Source organism: Pleuronectes platessa, chromosome 3 (assembly GCF_947347685.1).
Source record: "Pleuronectes platessa chromosome 3, fPlePla1.1, whole genome shotgun sequence".
Taxonomy (NCBI): Eukaryota; Metazoa; Chordata; class Actinopteri; order Pleuronectiformes; family Pleuronectidae; genus Pleuronectes; species Pleuronectes platessa.
This window is the reverse complement of record NC_070628.1, coordinates 2,850,154-2,875,087: the sequence shown is the minus strand read 5'-3', so window position 1 is coordinate 2,875,087 and position 24,934 is coordinate 2,850,154. Positions and strand designations below refer to the sequence as shown.

Sequence of the window (24,934 nt, the reverse complement as noted above, 5' to 3'; positions counted from 1 at the left end):
ATGATGCAGAGATATTAATCAGGCACAGGTTAGGTGCGAATATCTACGAACAGCCCAATCAGCTAAGAGTTGATTCTATCTGCGGGGGGGCAGGATGAAGGTGAAGGTCAGTCTCAGCTGCTAGAGTCCAAATGACAGGGACACAGATTGAAGACTGACAGACTGGGTTTGTATCGTGGATGGTAAAAACGTTACGGACAACTGTAGCTCGCTGTAGCACGACAACAGGCGACACATTTTATTACACAACCAACATCAGAGGAAAATGTTTTGATACATTAGGGAACTTTGGCGGCACAAATTAGAACATGGTGGGGCCACCACAGTCTAGATAACCAATGGGAAACACTGGCCTTGGTGGAGGTGTGTGTTCTTATTAGCCGTCTAGTTTTTTTAGTTTAGCTCATAAGACAGTTACCTCACCACCAGGGGGCGCTTGGTCAGTGGGAAAAACAATTGTTCAGAAAACCAACAAACTGAAATCACTTGTGTAAGATTTTACTGCCATTTCCAAACACTCACATGTGACTCTATGTGCTTGTGTGTGTATGTGGGGATTTGGTGTTTGTGTACCACTAACACAACAACTTCAATGTTGAACACACCAGCAGCAGCAGAGAAGTAGGTCATCAATACCTGGGCTGCGCTGCATCGTGCACTGTGTATGTGTGCAGGGCAGGCACATATACACACATGTATATCTGATGTGTGTGTGTTTGTGTGTCTGTGTTTGTATGCGGTAAAATGATGCATTTGGTGAGTGAGTGTGTGTGTCTGCATGCAAGGCAACCTTTTCTGATGTGAACGTACTGTACTGTACACACCATACACAGGAGCTGCTGTTAGAACAAGGTGGGAGGGGGTAGGTAAGGATAGTGTGTGTGTGTGTGTGTGTGTGTGTGCGTTTGGCCTGGGTGTGGGGATGCAGGGGTTTGGGCGGGGGGGGTTGAAAAACAATCGCTAGGAGACTTCTCATCCCCGTTGCTGCGGCAATGCCGAGATTCCATCAATGAGCGGGCGCTGCGTTGCCCTGGCAACACTTATGAATGAGAGCAGGTCGGTAACCGTGGAGACTCGGCAAAGAGAGGAATTGCCGGTTGCCATGGCAATGCCACGAACGGGGGGGGGGGGGAAGACCGAGCGAAGCGAAGGTGGAGAGTGACCTCCGACCTCCGACCTCCGACCTCCGAGATCTCCATCACCATCGTGGAGACTCTCAGACGTCACGTGACTTCTGTTGATGGTTTGAATCACAGATTACCAGTAGACCTGTGGGGAAATCACACGATGGAACCACTGGGTGTGAAGAAATCAATTCATGTTCATTTCAACAATCACTAAAAAGTTATGAATAAATAAACGGTGATATCGGATCAAGACTAGAGGAGAGAGCCTCATTAATTACAGATGTCATTCTGTGGCTGTTTTTTTAAGGAATTATTACCAGTTTGTCTTAACACTGAACCGGTTTAAATTAGATATTTATATTTGCGTGGTCCCAGATGTTCTAAAATGTAGATGTTTACGACTCCGTGTGAGTAGATTTAAGTTGTTTGTGTAAACTCGACAAACACACGTGTGATGATTTGAACAGAGGTTCCATCTGATCCCCCGGCTGGTTCGTGTTATTAGTTTGTTTACAAGATTATCCAAAAACTACACAACAGATGAATATGAAACCTGGTGGAGGGATGTGCTGAGTCAGGAAGATACAAATGCACGTTTTTTTATTCTCTTACTTTAACATTGTAAGATGGGGTTCTCAGATATTCATTCATTCATGAATCTTGATTTAAAAAGTAAAGCATAGGCGATTTTAAGAATAAAATAAAAATTTAATTTTGATGATGAATTTAAATGTTTCAGTTGATATTAATGGGACTAACCGTTAATAATACAAATTGCCTTTTTTCTTTGGGTTTCGCACTCGCATCCCACAGATGGAACAATATGTGATATGATTCAGTGATTTGCGGTGATTGAATTGAGAAGGAAACACCTTCTATTCCATCTTGACCATTAATTTCATACAGCATACATGCTGTTAGCATATCACAGAGCAAGCTTAAAGTGTGTGAGTGTGTGTGTGTGTGTGTGTGTGTGTGTGTGTGTGTGTGTGTGTGTGTGTGTGCGCTTTACAGGCTCATTGTTAGGTGTTTCCCAGCAGTGAGAGCCTCTGTCATCACTGTCCAAACACCTTCTCCCTCAGCAGATAAAACTCTCCTCCTCTCTTTTCTTTGGGGTCCCCCCCCCCCCCCGACAGTTGAATCTCACACTTCCAACACACAGGACCATCACTCTCTTTCAATCTGCTCACTCTTCCTCCCTCTCTGTCCCTCAGGGGACGCTTCGTCTCTTCCCTCTCGGTGTCTCTGTGTTTCATCGAGTTCCTCTCGTCTCCCGAACCGTCTCCTGTGTTTGTAGTGTCCCTGTCAGTCAGAGGATGAGGAGTCGAGTTCTAGAGAAACACTGGAACCTGCAACAGGAGCTCAACACGAGGATTTAATGTAACGACAAAATATTACAGTTAAACTTTGGCAGCAGCAGTTCACATATATTATCATCTAGTCGCAGAGTTAAGTTGAAATGTAATTGCTACAAACAGTTGTGGGGGAAGAACTTGAACATTTTGCAAAAGCAAAAGTACAAATACAATTGGAGACAATAAATCGACTTAACTGAAAGAACCACATTTGCTTATTACTTTCTCACCACTGAGTGCTGTCACTGCAGGAGGCGTGGTCTAATGTTACCTGCCCGCTCTGAATGGATCAATGGACCAACTCTAGATTGATTGATATAATTTATAGCATGAGGCATTGGAACTCTCCTCGTCTTTCTCTGCCTAATAAAGAGATCCATCTTTTAGTTGTGATTCTATTTGATTTTACGCGTTGCAATCGTCATGTATTTTGCATGATTGCTTCATTTATTAGTCACAATCTCAGAGGTTACAACCTTTGGACTAAACCTAATTGAATAACAGAACCTTTATATATTCTCCTCCTGATCATTGACATCTTCTAAGGTTTCTCTTCAACAAGGACAGTAGACAATCATTATTTCATGAAGACAATTTATTTATTTATTAGGATCAGTCAATGATAAAGTCTGCTTTAAAAGATAAAAGATAAACAAAGTGGATTGTTTTTAAAGTCACAGAGCGCCGTCTTCAAGCCCCATGAACCTATTTCCACTCTTCTTCCAAGTTTAAAGCAAATGTCAGTATGATAATAAATCCAAATTATAAAATAGAACTATAACGTATTGAGAGCTCGTGCTAGAGCTTTGCCTTCTCGTGTGTTTGTTCTCTTTAGTCTTCCTCATTCTGACTCTGCTGCTGCTGTAAAACCTCAGTGGGAAGTACTTCAATCAGCTCTCCTCTTTGGAGTCTTGACTCTCCTCTTTGGAGATCTTGGTCTCTTTCGAGATCTCATTGGAGATTTGGATCTCCTCGGCGATCTTGATCTCATTGGAGACTTTGTTCTCCTCTTTGGAGATTGGGATATCGATGGAGATTTGGATCTGCTTGGAGATCTGGGTCTCTTTCGAGATCTCATTGGAGTTTTGGATCTCCTTGGAGAGCTCATTTGAGATCTGGTTCTCATTGGAGATTTGGATCTCCTTGGAGATCTGGATCTCATTGGAGATCTGGATCTCATTGGAGACCTTGCTCTCATCTTTGGAGTTTTGACTCTCCTCTTTGGAGATTTGGATCTGCTTGGAGATCTGAATCTCCTTGGAGATCTGGATCTCATTGGAGACCTTGCTCTCATCTTTGGAGTCTTGACTCTCCTCTTTGGAGATTTGGATCTGCTTGGAGATCTGGATATCATTGGAGATTTGGATCTCCTTGGCGATTTGGATCTCATCTTTGAAGTCCTGACTCTCCTCCTTGGAGATCTGGATCTCATTGGAGACTTTGTTCTCATCTTTGGAGTCTTGACTCTCCTCTTTGGAGATCGAGATCTCATTGGAGTTTTGGATCTCCTTGGAGAGCTCATTTGAGATCTGGTTCTCATTGGAGATTTGGATCTCCTTGGCGATCTGGATCTCATTGGAGACTTTGCTCTCGTCTTTGGAGTTGTGACTCTCCTCTTTGGAGATTTGGATCTGCTTGGAGATCTGGTTCTCATTGGAGATTTGGATCTCCTTGGCGATCTGGATCTCATTGGAGACTTTGGTGTCATCTTTAGACGCTTGATTCTCCTCTTTGGAGATTGGGATATCGATGGAGATTTGGATCTGCTTGGAGATCTCGGTCTCTTTCGAGATCTCATTGGAGATCTGGATCTCCTTGGAGATCTCATTTGACATCTGGTTCTAATTGGAGATTTGGATATCCTTGGAGCCTTTGCTCTCGTCTTTGGAGTTTGGGATCTGCTTGGAGATCTGGATATCATTGGAGATTTGGATCTCCTTGGCGATCTGGATCTCATTGGAGACTTTGGTGTCATCTTTTGACGCTTGACTCTTCTCTTTGGAGATTGGGATATCGATGGAGATTTGGATCTGCTTGGAGATCTGGGTCTCTTTCGAGATAAATAAATATAAATACAATTTCTAAAATTTCTAAGACTGCAAGGCGGCACTGGGCGGGCCCGAGCACATGTATTTTGAAGCGTTGCATGCGTTTTGACTGATTTTTTTTAATAAATATTGACACAGAGAGCTGTTCAGGCTTGCACTCTGAGAGACAAAGTTTGGTGGTGATAGGACAATTCACAGTGGAGTTATGACAACATCGTCTCCTTTGGTGTTTCATGGTCCATGTATGTCCGCGATACAGAACTACGTGTTTTAATGGGGTGTAATCAAACTTTGACGCCACACCACGGCCACCTGAATAATAATAATAATTAAAGATCCCTTTGATCTTTGAACACTGACACTGCAGGAGTGGAGTTGTTTGTTTACGGCTCAGCATCGAAGGAGTCATGGTCCAGAACATCATGGCATGTAATCAAACTTTAATGCCATGCCACTGTCAAACCGTGTGATGAAAAATCGATCTTTTAATAACTTTTAATCTCCATCTTGCTGTGATGACACTCACCTTAATTTGAAGTTGATCCGATGAAATCCCTGTTACAAGTATATCAAAGTAAAAATGTGGAATATAGCCAAAATGGCCAAAATGGCCAAAATAGCAGGCATCTTGTTGCGTTTTTCCAATTGCACCTAGAGACATTTTTGTTTGTCTGGTCATAATACACTTGTGTATCGATTTTTGTGAAGATCGGTCAATGTCATCACGTTCCGGGGGTCTCAGGGGGCACCATTGAGTCATTTTGTGACGCCCATTGAAAATTCACCACTTTCTAACTTTGTGCAAATTTTGGTACGAATTTGAGCATGTTAAAACCCTCAAAAAGCCAATTCATTTGCCTGAATAATAATAAAAATAATAATAATAATAATCATTACAATTTCATTAGGGCCGCCCACTGTCAGTGCTCGGGCCCTAACAATGAAAATCTAATAACATAAATAATAGATAATCATATTCCTTCTTGCTGCATCACTTCCCCTCCTCTCCTCCGCTTCTTCCTCTCCTTTATTTCCTTTCTGTTGACTTGTACCTGCCCCCTCTCTCTCTCTTCACGCTCAAGTTCTTGTTCTAATATTTATACTATCATCCCTCCATCCCCATCACCCACCGCTCGCTGCGCCCTCTACTGGCCACCTTCAGCCACTGTGAGCAGGTTCAGCCGTTGCCAGGGGTGACTGCCTCCTGGAGGTTTTGGGATGTCTCCGTCTCACACGGATGAATCCTGAAGCTCTGCGTTCGCCTTCCAATGAAATGTACACGAGGAAGGAGGAAAAAACACAGAGGCGGGGAAATGGTACAAAAACAAAAAGAACGAAGGTCGGAGGATGAGATTCGAAATATCTCAACAGACCCTTTGCTCTTTTGCGTCATCCGTGCATTAATCCAAATGTTCATCTGAAGCCTTGATGGCTCCGGTGGAGGATCATAAAACATAGAAACAGGAGTCAAAATTACAAATTAAAACTGCATAAACATATAAAACATATATTTAATATTGCACGTCAGTGTTGTGCTCTTCACACTGAGACGAGACGTGATCTCTCCGTGTGGAATCCGAGCTGGACCTCAGGCTGTTTGCTTATTTTGCTGATGTCCAGTGATTCTGCAGCGCGGCCTCCAGCTCTGGCAGTTAAAAAGCCATTGAGGGAATGAGGGGCTTGGCTGCCGGTACAGTGTCGGTTAATAAATGTCCTCTTACTGGAATTAGCAGCCGACCTGGAGAGAGAGGGTGATGATGATGGGGAGGATGAGGGAGGAAGGAGTAGGAACAGGACGGAGGATGATGGAGGAGGCTGAATTCAACAGATATTCTTAATTTTTTCTCTCTTGATATTTTTCACCTTTTCTTTATCTTAGTGCTTCGTTTTCTCCTGCCACCTCCTGCGGGGTGCACGCCCGTCATACACCTGCAAATCCCTTTTTATTGTGGAGGGACAGAAAATACGAAGTGGTATTGATTGTGCATCCTGCTGGACGAGGTTAACTCGTCTGCATGGTCCAGTTTTGTGTGATGAAGATGAAGAGCAGATGCAAACAGCGCAGGCATGTTAAAAAGACAGATTCCAGGTTTAAACCATACAAGTCGGCTTTGAGATTCTCCTCTTGGCGTCTCTGTGAGGCTACAGTCCCGGGCGCTGCTTCAGTAAATCAAGCACAGCTGTGTTTGTAAGTCTGGGACCTGCAAGCTGCAGAGGAACATGTGAATCCTGCCGAGCTCTGAGGAACGAGGCCAAAGTTCATTCAGTGTAAAATACACGTTTATTTATTTTAACATCAATAGTGGTTTTGATTTTTAATGCTTCTGATCTCAGGTCAAAGTCCGCCCACGTACTGTGCTCCTCCCCCTGGCCTCTCTCTCTCTCCCTCTCTTGCTCTCTCTCTCTCTCTCTCTCTCCTCCTCGGAGCATCCCCTCTCTACGCCCCCACACTCCCCTCCCTCCTTCCTGTTGGACAGACCCTGCCTTCCGCCCCCGTATGAGACAGAGCATGGAAATTTCCAACCTGTCTCTAACTGACTTCACACACATACATGCACACACATGCACACACATGCACACACATGCACACACACACACACACACACACACACACACACACACACACACACACAACACACACACACACACACACACACAGAGCTGTCAGAACTGCAGGTTTGTGCGGTGGGAGCCAACTGACTGTCCGTGAGTTAGTGACTTAATCACACCTTATTATAGTTGTTCATTTTAAACCTAGTTACAGTGGCACATGTAATTAGGTGCAAAATCATGAATTAATTAATTGGGGAGTTCGTTCAAACACGTAACAAATTCAAACAGTATTTCTTCATATTTGATCTCCACTCGTGTTCTATTTCCTCGACTGTTCTGCAGCTTCTGTTGAAATCACTCATCAGCAGAATGAATCTGTTCATTTAACGTGGGACCACAGGAAGCTTGAAATGTCCTCAGATAAATACTGATTCACTTACCGACCGCCTGCTTCAATTTCTGCTAGATGATTCATTTCATTAATTTCTCAGAGAATTGAACATTGATCTTGATGAAAAAAATGCGGGAAACAGTTATAGGACTGAAGTTCATGTGATCTGTCAACCTGGTCTCTGCAGGGGATGCTGGTGTGGACACGTTCATTTGTCTTTGCTCAGCAGACAAGTCAGTGTTCAATCAGCAGAGTGCGGTTGAGTTTTAAAAGACTGTTTTTGACAATACAATAATTTTCCCTCCCTCCCTCTCTCTCTCTCTCTCTCTCTCCCTCCCTCTCTCTCTCTCTCTGCAGTATTTTGTCCTCGGTGGGGTCTCAGCTCGACCTGAGGACGCTGCGAGCCGTCAGAGTGCTGCGACCACTGAAACTGGTGTCTGGGATTCCCAGTAAGTGCTTGAGCAATAACGATAGCTGCTTCCATGCAAACTGTGTATATCTCCTTCCGACTGCAACATATGACGTGAAACAATGAAACAAATAACACAATGTACGACAACCAGAAAACTGGTGGACGCTGTTAAACGATTGATTTGTTGATATCATCTATATAGTTACTACAGTAAATCTATAAAGACCTTAATCCAGTGGCTGGTTTTTCACCTGAAAACTCCACTGTCCACTTTGTTCTTTTTGATTAAAGGCCCAGCAACACTGTCCTGACTCTTTGTTTTGCGCTGTGTCCTCCAGGCCTGCAGGTGGTGCTCAAGTCCATTATGAAGGCCATGATCCCCCTGCTGCAGATCGGCCTGCTGCTGTTTGTGGCCATCCTCATGTTCGCCATCATCGGCCTGGAGTTCTACATGGGGAAGTTCCACAAAACCTGCTACGATACCTTCACAGGTGAAATAAAAAGGATGGAAAATATATATGTTTATCTTTCAAAAAATCTTCAAAGAAAGATGGAGTGCCATGTCTGCTCCCAAAAGTGAAGCCAAATCTTCTGATTCGGTGGCTGGTTGCTGTAAATGTCATAAAGACTACCTCCTCCAGGTTCAGGTTCCTGGTAATGTGCATGCTCACTCACTGTCAAACTGTTCCATTCATATTTATCTATATTTTATACATATCCTTACACTTAAGAAGAACTGCAGCGTACTTATTATCACTCACTGGCGCCTATTTTTGACTCTTGCTGCTGTAATATCTGTTTTATCTTATCCTGTCCTAACTTATCTAGTGGCTCAATGGGATTTCCTAGTTCTGCTGTTTTAATTATTATCTACAAAAACAGCCTTTTGATCAAATACAACGTTTTGTCTGATCCAAAATGTATTCGAACCCTTCGACTTGGTTTTGAATGGTGGATCTTTCCTTCTCTCGGTCTCTCTCTCTCTGCCCAGGCGAGTTGGTGGATGAATTGCCGTGTGGCGAAGCGTTGCCGTCCCGGTTGTGTCCGAACGGCACGGCGTGTAAAGACGGCTGGATCGGACCCAACTACGGCATCACCCAGTTCGACAACATCCTGTTTGCCGTGCTCACCGTCTTCCAGTGCATCACCATGGAGGGATGGACGGAAATGCTGTACTACGTGAGTTCTACATGACTGTAGTTTCAATCCTGTTGATATGAGATCACTGATGTTAACCAGACCGTTATAAACACGGTCTACTCACATATTCACCTTAACGTGAAGGTTTAAACACTTTTTAGATGTTATACAAGTTAATACTGTTACACTGTTTGAATATCTTGGTCTCACTGTAGACAGCGTATCAATAAACATCTCCAGTATGTTGAGCACAGAGCTTGAACAGAGGCGACCGGGGTTCGACTCTTAAGTTTTGAAACTTACTTATACTTACTTACTTATCTCATAATTGAATCTGTTACCCAGGTATAAAAATACAACACATCTTGATATTTGTTGAAATGAAGAAGCAAAAATTTTTTTATCCAATTAAAGTCTTAGTTTGTGGATGTGTGTAGAATCCTAAGCTGCCTCCTTCTAGTGTGCAGGTCACCAGCTCTTCATCGCTGACCCCCCCCCCCCCCCATTTGTTTTGTACTGTCTGTGTTTAGCTCAAGGACTTGTGGAGGTTTCATTCAGCTAAATGAGGCGTTAAACACCATTTATTTGTCTTAGAGCCGCTTTCCACCCCCCCCCCCCCTCTCTCTCTCTCTCTCTCTCTCTCTCTCTCTCTCTCTTTATTATTCTCTTCACCTTCTTTATCCGTCTTCTCATCTGTCCTTCACCCGCCTCTCGCAGTAGCTCTCCCTCTTTCTCCGCCTCCCTCTCTTCCTCTCTCTATTCCCGTCTCGCTCTATATTTAACATCTCTTCTGATGGATGGAGGCCGACTTCCACACGCACACAGGCCGTCGGAGGGAAACCAATGAAAGTTTAATAGAGAACGGGGCAGATGTTCAGTGTGCCGTGCAGCATGAGAACCCAACCCATGCACGCAGCTCTGCAGCAGCAGATAATAATCAGCTGATAGTTCTATTAGGAGCATTACACGGGTCACAGGAACACGATATCCCCCCCCCCCCCCCCCCCCCGCAAAGTAACAGTCACATGACACAGAACATGACGTGCAACCCCACATTCCAGGCCTTAGCTTCAGAAGAGGGTCATTTCTGAACCGGCATACGTTTCCCTTCTCCTCGGATCTTATGCAGCTCAGGCAAAGTTGCAGTGTATTCTCTCTGGTAACAGAACATAGACATTTGTATGTGTTAATGAAACTGTCCTAACTCGTGTGTCCGTGTCTGTGCAGAGTAATGACGTGGAGGGCAGCGCCTGGAACTGGATGTACTACATCCCCCTCATCATCATCGGCTCCTTCTTCATGCTCAACCTGGTGCTGGGTGTGCTCTCAGGGTACGCTGCTCATCTCATGTTCACGTCACTAAAAGCTCGAATACGTATTGTACATCCTCATTTACTCTACATTATTGCTAAATCTATATTTTGTGAAATGGTTAAATAAAAAAATGTAGAACACTGACAATTGTCCCCGCAGTGAATTTGCCAAAGAGAGAGAGCGGGTGGAGAACAGGAGCGAGTTTCTGAAGCTGAGGCGACAGCAGCAGATCGAGAGAGAGCTGAACGGATACCTGGAGTGGATCTGCAAAGCAGGTCGGTGCACGGCACACACACACACACACACACACACACTAACCTCACACAACGTGCAACCTCACACAGCATGTTGACATATTGTTTTCTTTCATTCGTGCAGAGGAGGTGATTCTGGCCGAGGACGACACCACAGTGAACTTTGATGGTATTGACCTTCCTCCAATTTTAGTCGTGTGTGAATGTGTGATGCAGAGAAAAAGAGACGGTGCTTAGGAAATGTCCCAAAAGTATTCTGCTGAACCGTTTATACATTTTTGTGTAATCTTGTTGTTTTTGTCATGAGCAGAACTTCTATTGTGCTGGTTTGGTCGTTGTGTGTTTAGCTTTTTTCGTGATCTCTCCCCTTTATACGTGTAATTGTGGGATTTTTGCAAGATGCAGCTGCAAGTGACAAAGTTTGGGCAAAAACAATCTTCTACTCGCGACAGGTACGAGGCGACGGCCGACCATCAAAACCAAAAACAACAAGACCGAGCTGCTGAACCCCGAGGAGGGGGAGGACAACATGGGAGACGCAGTGGGTAAGAGAGACAGCGGAGAGGACGGAGACATGCTTTCATTGCTGTGACCTGTAAACAAACTAACACCCCCCCCCCTCGCCGCTAGGTTTCGCCCGCTCCAGCATCAAGAGCAGTAAGGACGGGTCCAACTACAACAAGAAGGAGCGACGGCTGAGATTCTTCATCCGCAAGATCGTGAAGACGCAGGCGTTCTATTGGACCGTGCTCTGCCTGGTGGGCCTCAACACCATGTGTGTGGCCGCGGTGCACTACAACCAGCCGGAGATGCTGTCCGACTTCCTGTGTGAGTGAGCGCACACACACACACACACACACACACACACACACACACACACACACACACACACACACACACACATCAGCAGATAGACATTTTCTTAGTTTAGTCCCAACTGCTAACATGGTGGAGGTTTGATTTATCAGCTGTACTGCCGTCAATCACCAGGGGGCGAGCGGGACACTTTACTTTTGAGGAGCTGTCATAAGTCATGAGTCCAATAAAATGGCTGCTGACGAGCTTTGGCCTCACTTTTGCATTTTCATTCTCAATGTGACTCAAGACACAGATGTGCTGCTGTTGACATGAGCAGACACACACACACACACATACACACACACACACACACACACACACACAGAGTCAGCTCATTGTCCCTGGCCAGTGTCCAGTGTCATTAGCATATGAGGCTGTAGCTGCTGATGGAGTCCATTCATCACCTCCCTGTCATACACTGCTGGGCTCGCACCACTATCAGCCTCCACTCCTCTGACTCCCTCGTTCCCCTTCTTCTCTTCTGTTTTTCATCCCCTCCTCTCTCTCACTTTCTGTCCTAATCTGCTTTTTTCTTCCTCGGCCCTCTCTCTCTCTCTCTCTCTCTCTCTCTCTCTCTCTCTCTCTGCCTTCCTCTCTTCACACTCCTTTATCTTTCACTCTCACTGTCGCCTTTCCTCCAAAATCTCAACCCTTGCCTTCCATTCTCCCTCCCTCCCTCCCTCCCTCCATTCCTCCCTCCTTCCTTTCCTCGCTCTCTACTTGTCCTTTCCTCCCTCCAGTCTATGCAGAGTTTATCTTCCTCGGTCTGTTCATGTCCGAGATGCTGATCAAGATGTATGGTCTGGGCATCCAGCCCTACCTCCACTCCTCATTCAACTGCTTCGATTGTGTGGTGAGTGCACACACACACACACTCTCACACACACACACACACACACACACACACACACACACACACACACTATCACACGCACACATTCGGCTCGTAAGTATCAGGACTTGATGACAAATCCGCACTCAACAAATTTGAGTAATAGATTTTTCTCCCGTTGCTCTGCGACAATGACGCAGAGCAGATTCAGCGTTGTGTTTGTCGTGACTCAAAGTGCAGGAGTTTTCATTTGTCAGTTTGACATTGTGACTGACAGCTCACTTCACATTGCACTGGGATACAGCGCCTGGTAAAGTGGCTCCGCCTCCGACTGCGTTCAGGCAGCCGCTCGGGTCCAACACTCCCAACGCAGCAGTGTTGAGCTCTGCAGCTGATTTGTGATTTATTTGTGATCAAAGTTTTTAAATATGTGAACTTGCCATTATTTGGATATAAGCTGTTTGAGTATTTCCATATTAACAATGCAGTTAACAGTTTGTGATGTCACAAATCAAATCAATGTTTTTTTGTTTGTCTGTATTGCCTGTAAAGCACTTTGAGCTGCACAAATAAAGGGTTTTATTATTATTATTATTATGTTAGTATGATTTGAGCGGTGGACTCAACTCTCATTGGACACATGTAGAAAATGATCATGCCATTTATGCCATTTTTAGCCATAAGGGGATTGGGAAAAGTTTTTTAAAAAGCATAAGACCAAATTGGTGCATTTTTAATATTGGTGAAATATCTTGTTCCACATATCTGTGACGTTGTGCACCACAAGAGGCTTAACAACAACGTTTTCTGTGTGTGTCTGTTGTGTCCGTGTGTGTGTGTGTGTGTCTGCAGGTAATTGTGGGCAGCATCTTTGAGGTGGTGTGGGCCATGATCAAACCGGGCACGTCCTTCGGGATCAGCGTGCTACGAGCTCTGAGACTGCTCCGCATCTTTAAAGTCACCAAGTAAAGTCTCGCTCCTCCATTTCCCACTTTCTGTCTTTCCTGCTTGTTTCCTCTGCCTCACTAACCTTCATCCTCCTCCTCCTCCTCCTCCTCCTCCTCCTCCTCCTCCTCCTCAGGTACTGGGCTCCTCTTCGAAACCTGGTGGTGTCACTGCTGAACTCCATGAAGTCCATCGTCAGTTTGCTCTTCCTCCTCTTCCTCTTCATCGTGGTCTTTGCCCTTTTGGGGATGCAGCTGTTTGGAGGACAGTCAGTATCAACACAACAAACAAACTCATCTCCTCTGTATCTAATATCAAGTGTTCAGCTTTTCTTTACATGCGTATGTGACTGTGAACGTGTTTCACTTCTTCCTCAGATTCAACTTTGAAATGGGAACTCCTCCGACCAACTTCGACACTTTTGCTGCTGCGATCATGACGGTGTTTCAGGTGAGAGAGAAAACGTTTCCAGACGTTCTTTACAAACAGAAAACATATATTCTCATGGTTTAGTCCTTATTGATTTAATCCTAAACCTCAGATGTTAATTCGATCATCTACCTAACAATCCCACAAATGTCTGTGGAACTCATACATAATTCTGAAGTATCTGCGTAGCATCAGCACACAAAAAGAAACTTTGAATAACAGGCATAAAGTAAAATCCCCATAACTCTAAGTTTTAAAATGACCCTTATCTTTATCCCTGATGTTTCCTCTTCCTCTCTCTTTAGATCCTGACAGGAGAGGACTGGAACATGGTGATGTACGATGGCATCGAGTCCCAGGGAGGAGTGAACGACAAAGGGATGGTGTTCTCCATCTTCTTCATCGTCCTCACGCTCTTTGGCAACTGTATCCTTCCTACCACACGCACATACACACACACTCAATATTTTCCTATTTTTTTTTACAATATTTGTAGTATTGGTGAGATTTCTCCTGTCCCATCTGTGTCTCTCCATTTATTTCATCTCCCCATGTTTCTCCAGCAGAGTCCACTCTGTCATTTCTCCTTTACCTCCTCCACCACAGACACGCTGCTCAATGTGTTCTTGGCCATCGCTGTTGACAATCTGGCCAACGCACAGGAGCTCACAAAGGTACCGGATATAATATTTAATATAAAACCATTTTTAGATTAATAAGTGGAATACTAAAATACTTTGACCTAGAGAAGGAGATCTAGTAATTCGAGACAGATTACTGCTAAAAACACAAAGGAAGTAACGTTACATTTATAACGTGATAATAAAATTTGCTGTAAAACAGACGTGACTTCACCTGGATTCACCGTTTTGGGTTATTTTCTAATAAATTCATCATGTGCCGGTAAATTGAACTTGAATGAGACGGTTCTCTTCTCCTCCAATAGGATGAGGAAGAACAAGAGGAGGCAGCCAATCAGAAGACAGCAATGCAGAAGGCCAAAGAGGTAGCGGAAGTCAGCCCACTGTCAGCCACCAACCTGTCTATTGCTGCGTGAGTCCACACACACACACACACACACACACACACACCCAAACACACACACACACATATATGGCCAATATGCACAAACTCAGGGGAAACATCCATCTAAATAATAAAATATAAATTAACTGAGACCCTGTCCACACTAATACGGATAACTTGAATAATTCCTTTAGCTCATCCTCATGCAAACAGTTTTTTAAGTCACTAAAGTCCCAGATGTTTTTACAATAGCATTCCGATTTGCAGAATTTCTAAAACTGCGGTTTCACTGGAACGTGCAAATCGAAGTTTCTCTGAAAACGATGACGCCCATTGTTGCTTTGTGTAAAGAGCAAATTTCAAGTTTCAAGTATAATTTTTCATATTTGACAAGAAGAGGCAGATCAGCATCATTGCAATATAATACAGAACTAAAACTGTACACGTTCAAAGGTGCAGGTTGACATTAGTTGCCGATGGAGTAACAACTTTACAGTGACTGTGTTGAATGCTCTGCTCGGTGTTATTACATCTGCAGCTAAATGTTACATTACTGCGTCACATTACCCACATTCACAGGAAAATGCATCGGTCTGAATGTAACCTAAGCATAAAACATAAACCCTCTTCAGCCCTTTGGGAGGGGCCTCGCTCCCAGGCTCTAAAAAGTGGTCCTTACAAAGATGGTAATTCAACTGTACACACACCCACACTTGTAGACAATAAAAGTCCCTCTGACTCTTTTTGTCAAATTGCACTCTCACACAAAACACTGTCTCTCTCTCAGATCTGTCCTGAGTGGCAGGCGCTCGTGTGCACGTGACGCACACACGAGCACACGCCGCCGCACTCGGCCCGTTGTCGTCCTCCAAAACACGACTTAGCGATTGTTCTGGGAGTGAAAGGAGCCGATTCGGGGCTTTGTGAAGTGAAGAAGAGCGAGAGAGGCGGCCGCTCTGTAGAACCCGCTCCTGGCAGCAGGAACGCTGACAATAGGACACATCAAAATGATGCTCAGGAAGAGAAAGGAAACCTGCTGCTGCTTTAGAAGTCACCGGACTCGAGCTGAGCCTCTGACGGCTCGATTAGAAGCTGCTGGCTTAATGCTGCAGCAGTGCTTGTCATGCACACACTGACCTGTCAATCATTTACTGTATAACTTCTACAGGTGAGAATCCAAATCACGAGCAAGGGTTAAAAAGTTTCACTTGAACAGAACGAAGAAAGAGCAGCAGCTAGTTTCACTGCTGCACAAACTCTCACAGTGATTCAGTCACTCACAGGTTTATCATTATTAATATGGAGGTCCACCAGGATGAGGTCACATGATGTCAAATTGAAAATATACATTATTTACAAGTGACATCACCCATCGGTTTGTGAGCTGACGATTTATTCCTTGGTTTTATGAAACCAAACGTAACCATATTTGGAGGAGCAGTGGGTGGAGCCTAACAGAGAGCTGTACACCTAGCTGTCAATCACACTGTATCCACGCTTCAATGCACACGATGGTTTATCGTCTATTTGAATCTAAATGGACCATAATGCACAAAATGAACATCATCTGTATTGGGAAACATCTGTAGATAAAATGAAAAATTATTCCTAGATCTGCTTGTTTTCATTTGGATCCGCACCTAAATTGAGTGGTTCTTTCCCTTCGACCAAATGTTGTGTTGATCCGTCCAGTGGTTATTTTACCAGTCCCGCTAACGAACTAAAAACAAATACATAGCCTACTTGGCGGAGGTAATGGGTTGAGTAGGTTGTCTGTGGCTTTGTCATAGGTGTAGTACCACAGATGGACACTGGGGCACATTTGCAAGACAAGAATAAAGAGCATTATCATAAAATACAAACACATCGCGGATAAGATCCTGTAATTCAGATTCAGACGGGAGCTCGATGGTCATTGGTCAGTTTCTCAAGACACAAATACAGAGGTGCAGCGCTGTTTCCTTCATTTAAGACGAATCGGTGATAAGAGTGTGTCCAGTGTCAGCATGGATAGTGTTCTTAAAGCTCTACTTATTTCCTCTTCTGTTTCTCTCGCCCTCCTCATCACCTCTGTATCTCCCCTCCCACCGGCCCCCTCCAACAGCAAGGAGCAGCAGAAGAACTGCATCAAGGGGAGCAAGTCTGTGTGGGAGCAGAGAACGAGTGAGATCCGCCGGCAGAATCTGATGACGAGTCGCGAGGCGCTCTACAACGAGCTGGAGCAGGAGGAGTGGAAGGTGGGAGGCGAGGGAGAGGAGGTGAGGAAACCCCCCAAACAAGTATACACACATATACACATATATCTTGAGTATCATTTCACACTGGTCTTAAACGACAATTCGGAGCTGGATGCTGTGGTGCTGGACCTTCATCAGCCTCAACCCAATATTCAAGAACTTTTGATTTCCCTTTTTTTATCAAAACCAGGACTAACAAATGAAATGTTTCCACATGGCTGCTATCCCTGAATAAGAAAGTGCATCTGATGATATTTGGATGAGCTAATCCTTTCTAATCCTAACTATAGCAGCACCCGTCCCCGCCCCCCACCCAGGTGTCCTACCCACGCAAACCCCGTGGTGACATGAAGACCCACTTAGACCGGCCGCTGGTGGTCAACCCACAGGACAACCGCAACAACAACACCAACAAGACCCAGCCTGGTGAGCTGCCTCTGGAGCAGGAGTACCAGCACCAGGACATCGACCACCAACGCCGAGCCGCCCACAACCACCACCACCACCGCCATCGCCATCAGAAAGCTATTGGGCCAGAGAGTGGGGACGCCGGGCAGCCCGCAGAGACCCGCCTGGAGCACGGCTTCAGCTGCACGTCTCTGGGGAACGTGGAGGGCGGTGTGCCGGGGCAGCCGGGGGAGGAGCGGCACGGCCACCGGAGCCACCGGGGCCACCGGCACAGGAACAGGGAAGGCCGGGAGGCTCGCAGTGCATCTCCCCACCGCAGCGAGACGGGGGAGGGGCACCATGAGCACAAGAGGTCCAGGCAGCACCGCCGGGCAGCCAGGGAGGGCGAGGAGGGCCGAAGACACAGATCCAGGGGGACGGAGGTGGAGGGGGAGAAAGTTGAGGACGGTGAGGGACGTAAGACAAGACGGCACCGCCACGGCAACCAGGAGAGGAGCCGAGGGCATCGCACCAGAAAGTGAGTGAATAGAGGATGACAAGTTGAAATTGTGTTTGTCTGTTGCCTTCAGGTACAACAATAGATGTGTCCCTAGTGTTCAATTCACAGAAATGCATGAATAACAAAGATGTTCTCCTTCTTCTGTCAGGGAGCACCACAGCTCCGGCCCCAGTCTCTCCACCACTCGACCCATCCAGCAGCACAACGAGGACCTGGACAACTTCCGCAACAACAGCAAGCTGGCGAGCGCCCACGAGCATCCTTACGCCCTCCCCCCCGACCACCCCGACCACCCCGACCGCGTCAACAACCTGCTGAACTGCTGCGACGCCGACACCCACACCCTGCTCCACAGCATGGACAGCCTGATCCTGACCAGCATGGCCAAACCGGATTACACGTCCATAGACATGCCCCCTGTGTACCCCTACCCCTCCACCAATGCCATCCTGCAAGGTGAGCGTCCATCTTAACGTAAAAGTCTTAACGTCATTAATCTGTTGACACCGAAAAACAAGCGTCTCCATCGACCGGCCTTACTGGAGTCAGAGGCGTGGACTTGTGAAACTAAAGCCGTTTTCAGACATGAACTCCAGAAAAGGTTTGGTCAAATGGGTCCAGATGTTTTCCAGACATAGCCCGAGATATTTATATTCTTTTCCAAATGTCTGTGAGTTTTCCGGATGTTCTCCTGGTGCATTCTCACCTGGGTTCAGTCGTCCTCCAGAGTTTTTTCTTTGGGGGCTTGAAGGTAAACACTTCAGGAAAAGGTTTCAGTCCATATTCAAAGGCAGCTGGAACGACTCCGTCTGAAGCCGCTTGATTCACGTGTTCACTGTTTTGCTCCGGTGAAGCTGACCTCCTTCTGTCTGTCTTTCTGTCCAACCCTCCTCCTCCTGGCCCTCTCTCTCTGTTCCGCTCAGTGAACAAGAACGCCAACACCGACCAGAAGAAGAGCGAGGAGAAGAAGGAGGAGGAGGACGAGGAAGAAGACGGGGACGGCCCCAAGCCCATGCCTCCCTTCAGCTCCTGCTTCATCATGTCCAACACCAACCCGTGAGTACTGACGTGTGTGTAGTGAATATGAGAACTAGTCCTGTGCATCAACACGTGCACGCGTCTTTGTTTGCTCCACAGGTTTCGGAAGTGCTGTCACTACATCCTGACTCTGAAGTACTTTGAGTTCAGCATCTTGTCCGTCATCGCTATGAGCAGCATCGCCCTCGCTGCAGAGGACCCGGTGCGGCCCGACTCTCCACGGAACAACGTGAGACATCAGTGTGTGTGTGGGTGTGTGTGTGTGTGTGTGTGTGTGTGTGTGTGTGTGTGTGCTCATAGAAATGTTGACAAAGGTTCAAATCAAATATACGTTATCGTCTCCATGGGGAAATCGTTCGGGAGCCAAAGTGCTGTTGAATATTGCAGCTAAAAAAAAACTTAAAAGGATAAACCACCCAAAAGATGAAAACCAAACACTGGCAGAGGTTGTGGATTATGTTTTATGACATAACCCCACCAGTCGAACATATTTCTAACATTACAGTTTTGTAAGAGAACGTGGTTTTCACAGTGTTTTGAGAATAGCACCACAGACCTCTTACACTTCATGGTGGATCCCGTCTGACAGCTGTTGTGGATCAGGCTCTGAGTTGAGGTCCAGAGTCGGTGAAGCCTCAACACAACAGGCTCTGAGTTGAGGTCCAGAGTCGGTGAAGCCTCAACACAACAGGCTCTGAGTTGAGGTCCAGAGTCGGTGAAGCCTCAACACAACAGGCTCTGCAGCAGCAACAAAGCAAAGGTCGTCCCCGCTCATGCTGAGAAACACTGTGTCAGGACGCTCGGCCATCAAACCTCTGACATTCAAGAACCTCTTGAGGACTCATCTCCTCCGAGAGCACCGCGGATTTAACCGATTTAGCAGCTGGTGCTTCACCGTCTCCGACTGTACCGGAGCTTAACGGGTGGTGCCTCAGTTATAAGTCGCTGTGGAAACTGGAAGGGCCCTCACTGGGTACATACCCCTGCAGCGGCTGATTGGCCACTTGATCACCATGTTGCATATTGAGATCTACTATGTACAGATCATTGAATCTGCACCAAAGTGCATCTGTTCATAGGTAGCAGCACTTCAGACAGGAGGATCTCTGCAGTATTTATTGAGAAGTAAAAAAATATATATATGAACCATCACATCCTTTTAGCAATTGCAAGAAAATGGGTTCGCTAGTTTTTGCTTAATCCTGGTCGCGGGAAGAGAAAAACTAAACGCATGGAGAATTCAATTAAACACCAGAGTGGGATCTTCTTCAGGTTCTGATCCCCACGTCACTAAATTTCCTGGAAATCCGTCCAGTAGCTTTTGCGTAATCCTGCAAACAACAACAAAAAACAACATTGTGTATTAAAATGTATTTAATGACTTGAAAAATGTTGATTATTAGACTGAAAGTAGCTCTGAGGTTGAAACTGTGGACGATACTGAGAAGAAAGGGAAATCGGGAGAATGAGAGTGAATTGATTATTTTCTGACTTTGGAATAAATGTTGATAAATGACAGTGAAAAGGGGGAAATTGCTCGTTGTGACAAATGAATCGATAAAATGGGATTTTTAAAAATAGAAAAAGCAAAGCGGATTGGGATGTTTAGGATTAGGATTAGTGTCTCTTATTGTTTGTGTCTCTGTGATAATTCCATCTCCCTGTGTTGTGTTGCTCTGCAGGTGCTGCGTTATTTTGACTACGTTTTCACAGGCGTCTTCACGTTCGAAATGTTGATCAAGGTAACAAAGTATCACTCAGTGTGTGTTTCTGTGTGTGTTTGTGCTGTGTCCGTGCACTGATGTGTGTGTGTGTGTGTAGTTGTACTGAACCTGCTCCCTGTTTTCCAGATGGTGGTGCTCGGCCTGTTTCTCCACCAGGGCGCCTACTTCCGCGACTTGTGGAACATTCTGGACTTTATAGTGGTTAGTGGTGCTCTGGTGGCCTTCGCCTTCACGTAAGTCCCCCCCCCCCCCCCTCCCCCCTGACCCTCCACCCTCCTCTTCATCATCTCCACCACACACTCACACACACACACACACATTTCTCCATCCACAGAAAGACCCTCGTCACCCAGCATCGTGTGTCCGATACAACAGGCAACGCTGATGTTTCTCCTCTAACTTCATCTCTACTTCATTAATCTTTTCTTTTTTTTTTTTTAAACTTCCTCTACTTCCTCTCTCTCTCTGCTCCAGCCTCGCACATTCTCTTCCTCCTTTACTTTTATTATCTTCAGGGTTTGACACCTTCTCTTCACATCTCTCCTTCCTGCCGTCATGTCTTTCCTCCGTCTCCATCCCTTCTCTTCCTCATGATCGCGTGGCATTGTATCAGCAGGTCTTTCTTCACGTTTCATCCCCACGTCATCCGGACAAAACCACCCGAGATCCTTCAAATCCAATCCTACATTCCCCCCCCCCGTCTCTGAGCTACACACCTAAAAGTGAGAAGGGCTCCTCGGCTCATTTTGACTCCCTCTTAAAAAACGACACCCGTTTAAATGACCGGAAAGCATTTCTTCAGCGAGGACCCGTGAACTGAGTTTTTAGAGTGTAGTTGCAGCGTTGCACCCCCCCCCCCCCCCCCCTGCACCTCCACCCTCCATCTTCACCCTCCACACACCTCGAACCATCTCACCCACCATCCCAGACGTGATTCCCACTTACTGTCTGTTCTAATAAAAGCACCTCCTGCTCCTTTCCTACATTTTCTCCTCCCGATCCTCCCTGCTCCTGTTCCCTTGTGTCAATCCATGCCGCTCTGATATTCCCACCAACCAGGCCGTGAGTCATCCCTTCCTGTTTTCTTGCATCTAAAGCCCCCCGACTCTGATTCCCCAAACCTTTGCTCATCAACACACACCCCACTCCCAGGTCCTTTACAGCTCTGGTCCCTGCTGATGCCTTCACGTCCTTTCAGATAACTCCTCCTCCTCCTCCTCCTCCTCCTCCTCCTCCTCCTCCTCCTCCTCCTCCTCCTCCTCTCTCATCATTATTACATCACATCAGATTTCCCTCTACTACCATCTGGATCCTAACATACAGCAGATAGCATAAGACAACAAGGGAAGAAGGAGCCACCCTCATTTCTTTCAGTCAACTTGGGTCCATAATTGTGACAGAGTTTTGAAATCTGGTTCAACTTTGCTCTCCATAATCTTAGAGTTCAGTGCTTGTCTGAAAGTAGCTTAATTGATATCAGCTCTCTAAATATGGCAGAGTCATGAATTATTTACTGGGAAATTGAAAAGTTAAACAAAGCGATCAGATGGGTCCATGTCCCGTCCTTCCACTGAGTTTCATGGAAGTCCATTGAGCAGATCTTGCATAAAGTCTCTTGACAATCACACAAACAAACTAATGGACACATGACGTCTTTGGCCCAAGTTCTGTAAGTAGCCCAAATCACAAAGCACTGCTGAGGGTGATGAGAATCATTTAAACCAAAGTATCAATCAAATTGACCTGCTGGTGATACATATATAATATATATTAAGGGGTTCACCACAGTTAATATCCATTGGGGACCATGAATACCTGTGTGTAGACCAATCTGGAAGAGTCCCAGGAAACTGCCCCTGATCAGCTTTTGAGGTTTTGAGACATTCTTTAACCCCTGTGGGACAATTTAGACGTTCCTGCACGTTCTTGCTGTATGTCGGGAAAAGTTTCAGCCATTTCTCTCATGGTTGCTGTTACCTTCACTCCCTTCTCCCCCTGTAGTCAGCCCCCTCCACCCCTCCAAACTCCACCACCTCCAACCCTCCCTCTCCAACAGCCATTCAAGCAAAACCACACCCCCCTGTGCAAAAAAAAACATCCTCCTGCCCTCCTCATCCTCCCCCCTCCTCCGGGCCCGAGGTCCCCGGACAGTCGGTCCGTGGGGGTGAGGGCGCCCCAGACACCTTTAACCCTTTAAGTGCCCAGGCTATCTGTCCGCCACAGGAAGGAGCACCCCCACCCATGCCTCTCTTTTTACTCACACACAAGAAACACAAACACACACACACACACACACTCTCATCCACCACTCTGGCCAAGTTCAAGGTATTTAACTCTCCTTCCTCTGCACGACCCCGGGGAAAGCAGAATGAGCGTGGGAGGGAGGGAGGGAGGCATGCTGGGTGAGGGTGTGGCGGGTGGAATGATTTGTGATAAAGGTAGTCAACAGGTAAATACATATGGATTTAAATATGTATGATTACTATGATACATGCACCAAAGTAGGACTGAGTGAGGGAGAAAGAACCGAGACGCTTGAGTGCCTCTTCCTCAGCTCAGTGGATGATCACTGCATGTCTGTGGCTGCATGAAGCTGAGCACAACCCGTGATGCAGGAGACAGCATCACTCAGAGCTGTGTTTGCAATGTTCAGCGATAAGAAACACACAATGAATGTGCTCAGACATTCAGGATCCACATCGGAGCCTCTCACGCCCCCCGTCCACACTGATGCGGATATTTTCGATCAACTGTGCCCTCTGGGTTTGAGCCTCTCGGCCACATGCAGGCGTTTCAGGTTCGGCTTAAACTGAGATTTCCAACGTGCAGATTTTAACGAGAACGCCCCCGAAAAACAACAATGGAGAGGATCCGCTGGAGTCTCTCTACGTTGAGTTAGCACCGCTCGGTTTAATTACTAGTTTCCAGCTAAACTCAGCCTCATTGCACCAAACGGATTCTCAATGTGAATCTGCAGAATCTGTAGCGAGCTCCTGATTTCTGTTTCCACATTGACCAATCACGGGTGAACAGTCCGTGTGGAAAGCAAAAGAGGTGCAATGACTGAAATGCATCAACTGTCGGTTCTTTTGCCAAAAGGTTGTCAGCTCCTAAATCTCTAGTGTTTTGTGTGTAGAAACTTAAGATGTGTGTGTCATCGTCAGACTTTGAACAGCGAAAAAATATTGGTCGTTGTCCCCAGAGGCTGATTCCTCATCAGAAACGATAGCTGATGGCCTCCAGGAGTACTGAACCACCTTCACATGCGTCCTTCTCGCCCAATATTCCTCAGACCTCAGTTCTTCTTTGGTATTTGACGGATCGTTGATGGAGAGCAGCCCGAGTTTGTCTTGTTTATATTTGGTTTAACAGAGAGGAGGAAATATTCGTCCCCCCCAAAAATATCCGCAGTAGTGTGGACAAGGCATTGAAACCCTGTTTAGACCTGATAGTTACATGAGTGATCCAATCAAGAGGACACGCCCCTAAAAGCCTGAAGATCTGATGATATTCAGAGGTCACAGGTTCACAGGAAGATCAATAATGACAGAAACCAAACTTTCACTTTGCTGGAACATTTTAAGAATCAGAACTAGTTTCTGATTCTTAAAATGTGAAGTGAAACGTCACTTTATCAGAAGATAGAAAAAAAGCGGCCTATCGAGAAGTTATTAAATTCTATTGTGCCTTGTGGCTGATAAGTTTATTACAGGAAGTTGAGAATCACTCCACCGCTGCACCCCCCCTCAGCATGACCCCCCCCCCCGCCGACAAAGGGGGTGCCTCCTCCCCTCTACCGCTGACCTCCCCTTCCTCTTCTCCACATCTTCAAGGTTCTCCCCTCGCTTCCCACTTCTTTACTCCTCCCTGTTTCAAGGCCCCTTCGCCTCCTTCTCTCCACCCTTCCTCCCTCGACCACCATCTCTCCTCCTCTCGACCTCCTCACTCCCACCATCCGCTCCAGGGCTGAGATGTAGAACGTTTTTTGCTTCAAGGGGCTTCACATCGTCACACCTATGAAATCTCTCTCTGACGCATGACTTTGTTTAAAAGCAGGTCCGTGAGGAAACCATTGTGCAGAGGGTTTTGTAGCATGGTCAGAGTGCAATGGCTTCAGCCTCTTCTGGGTTTTAAACACAACAGTCGCGCTTCTGGCTCCCATCACCCCCCCGTAGTAAACGCTGAATGAACCGTGGTTGTGACTGGGAGCTGCATGCAGTCGCAGTCCTCTGTGGGAATGGCCTGTCGTCCTGCTGGCGGTGTGTGTGTATGGGACAATACACACAAGTCCTGGTTTCTTGAGGCTCCGCCTATGTGCTCTGTGACATGTCAAGAAAACCTGGA

At 46.1% G+C, this 24,934-nt stretch overlaps 1 protein-coding gene across 1 annotated transcript in view; it reads left to right on the top strand.

Moving 5' to 3' along the window:
* The window catches only part of cacna1ab (calcium channel, voltage-dependent, P/Q type, alpha 1A subunit, b), a 75,688-nt gene that overhangs the window by 8,887 nt on the left and 41,867 nt on the right, over positions 1–24,934 (top strand). The window contains exons 3-25 of the mRNA XM_053418436.1: positions 7,832–7,923; positions 8,225–8,377; positions 8,878–9,065; positions 10,254–10,357; positions 10,500–10,615; positions 10,719–10,763; positions 11,047–11,139; positions 11,225–11,422; positions 12,193–12,305; positions 13,137–13,249; positions 13,366–13,497; positions 13,607–13,679; positions 13,964–14,084; positions 14,265–14,332; positions 14,605–14,711; positions 16,789–16,942; positions 17,239–17,846; positions 17,977–18,284; positions 18,752–18,884; positions 18,966–19,095; positions 20,549–20,608; positions 20,717–20,823; positions 21,650–21,652. Of these exons, the coding sequence (XP_053274411.1) occupies positions 7,832–7,923; positions 8,225–8,377; positions 8,878–9,065; positions 10,254–10,357; positions 10,500–10,615; positions 10,719–10,763; positions 11,047–11,139; positions 11,225–11,422; positions 12,193–12,305; positions 13,137–13,249; positions 13,366–13,497; positions 13,607–13,679; positions 13,964–14,084; positions 14,265–14,332; positions 14,605–14,711; positions 16,789–16,942; positions 17,239–17,846; positions 17,977–18,284; positions 18,752–18,884; positions 18,966–19,095; positions 20,549–20,608; positions 20,717–20,823; positions 21,650–21,652 (3,219 nt within the window). The remainder of the gene's footprint in view (positions 1–7,831; positions 7,924–8,224; positions 8,378–8,877; positions 9,066–10,253; positions 10,358–10,499; positions 10,616–10,718; positions 10,764–11,046; positions 11,140–11,224; positions 11,423–12,192; positions 12,306–13,136; positions 13,250–13,365; positions 13,498–13,606; positions 13,680–13,963; positions 14,085–14,264; positions 14,333–14,604; positions 14,712–16,788; positions 16,943–17,238; positions 17,847–17,976; positions 18,285–18,751; positions 18,885–18,965; positions 19,096–20,548; positions 20,609–20,716; positions 20,824–21,649; positions 21,653–24,934) is intronic.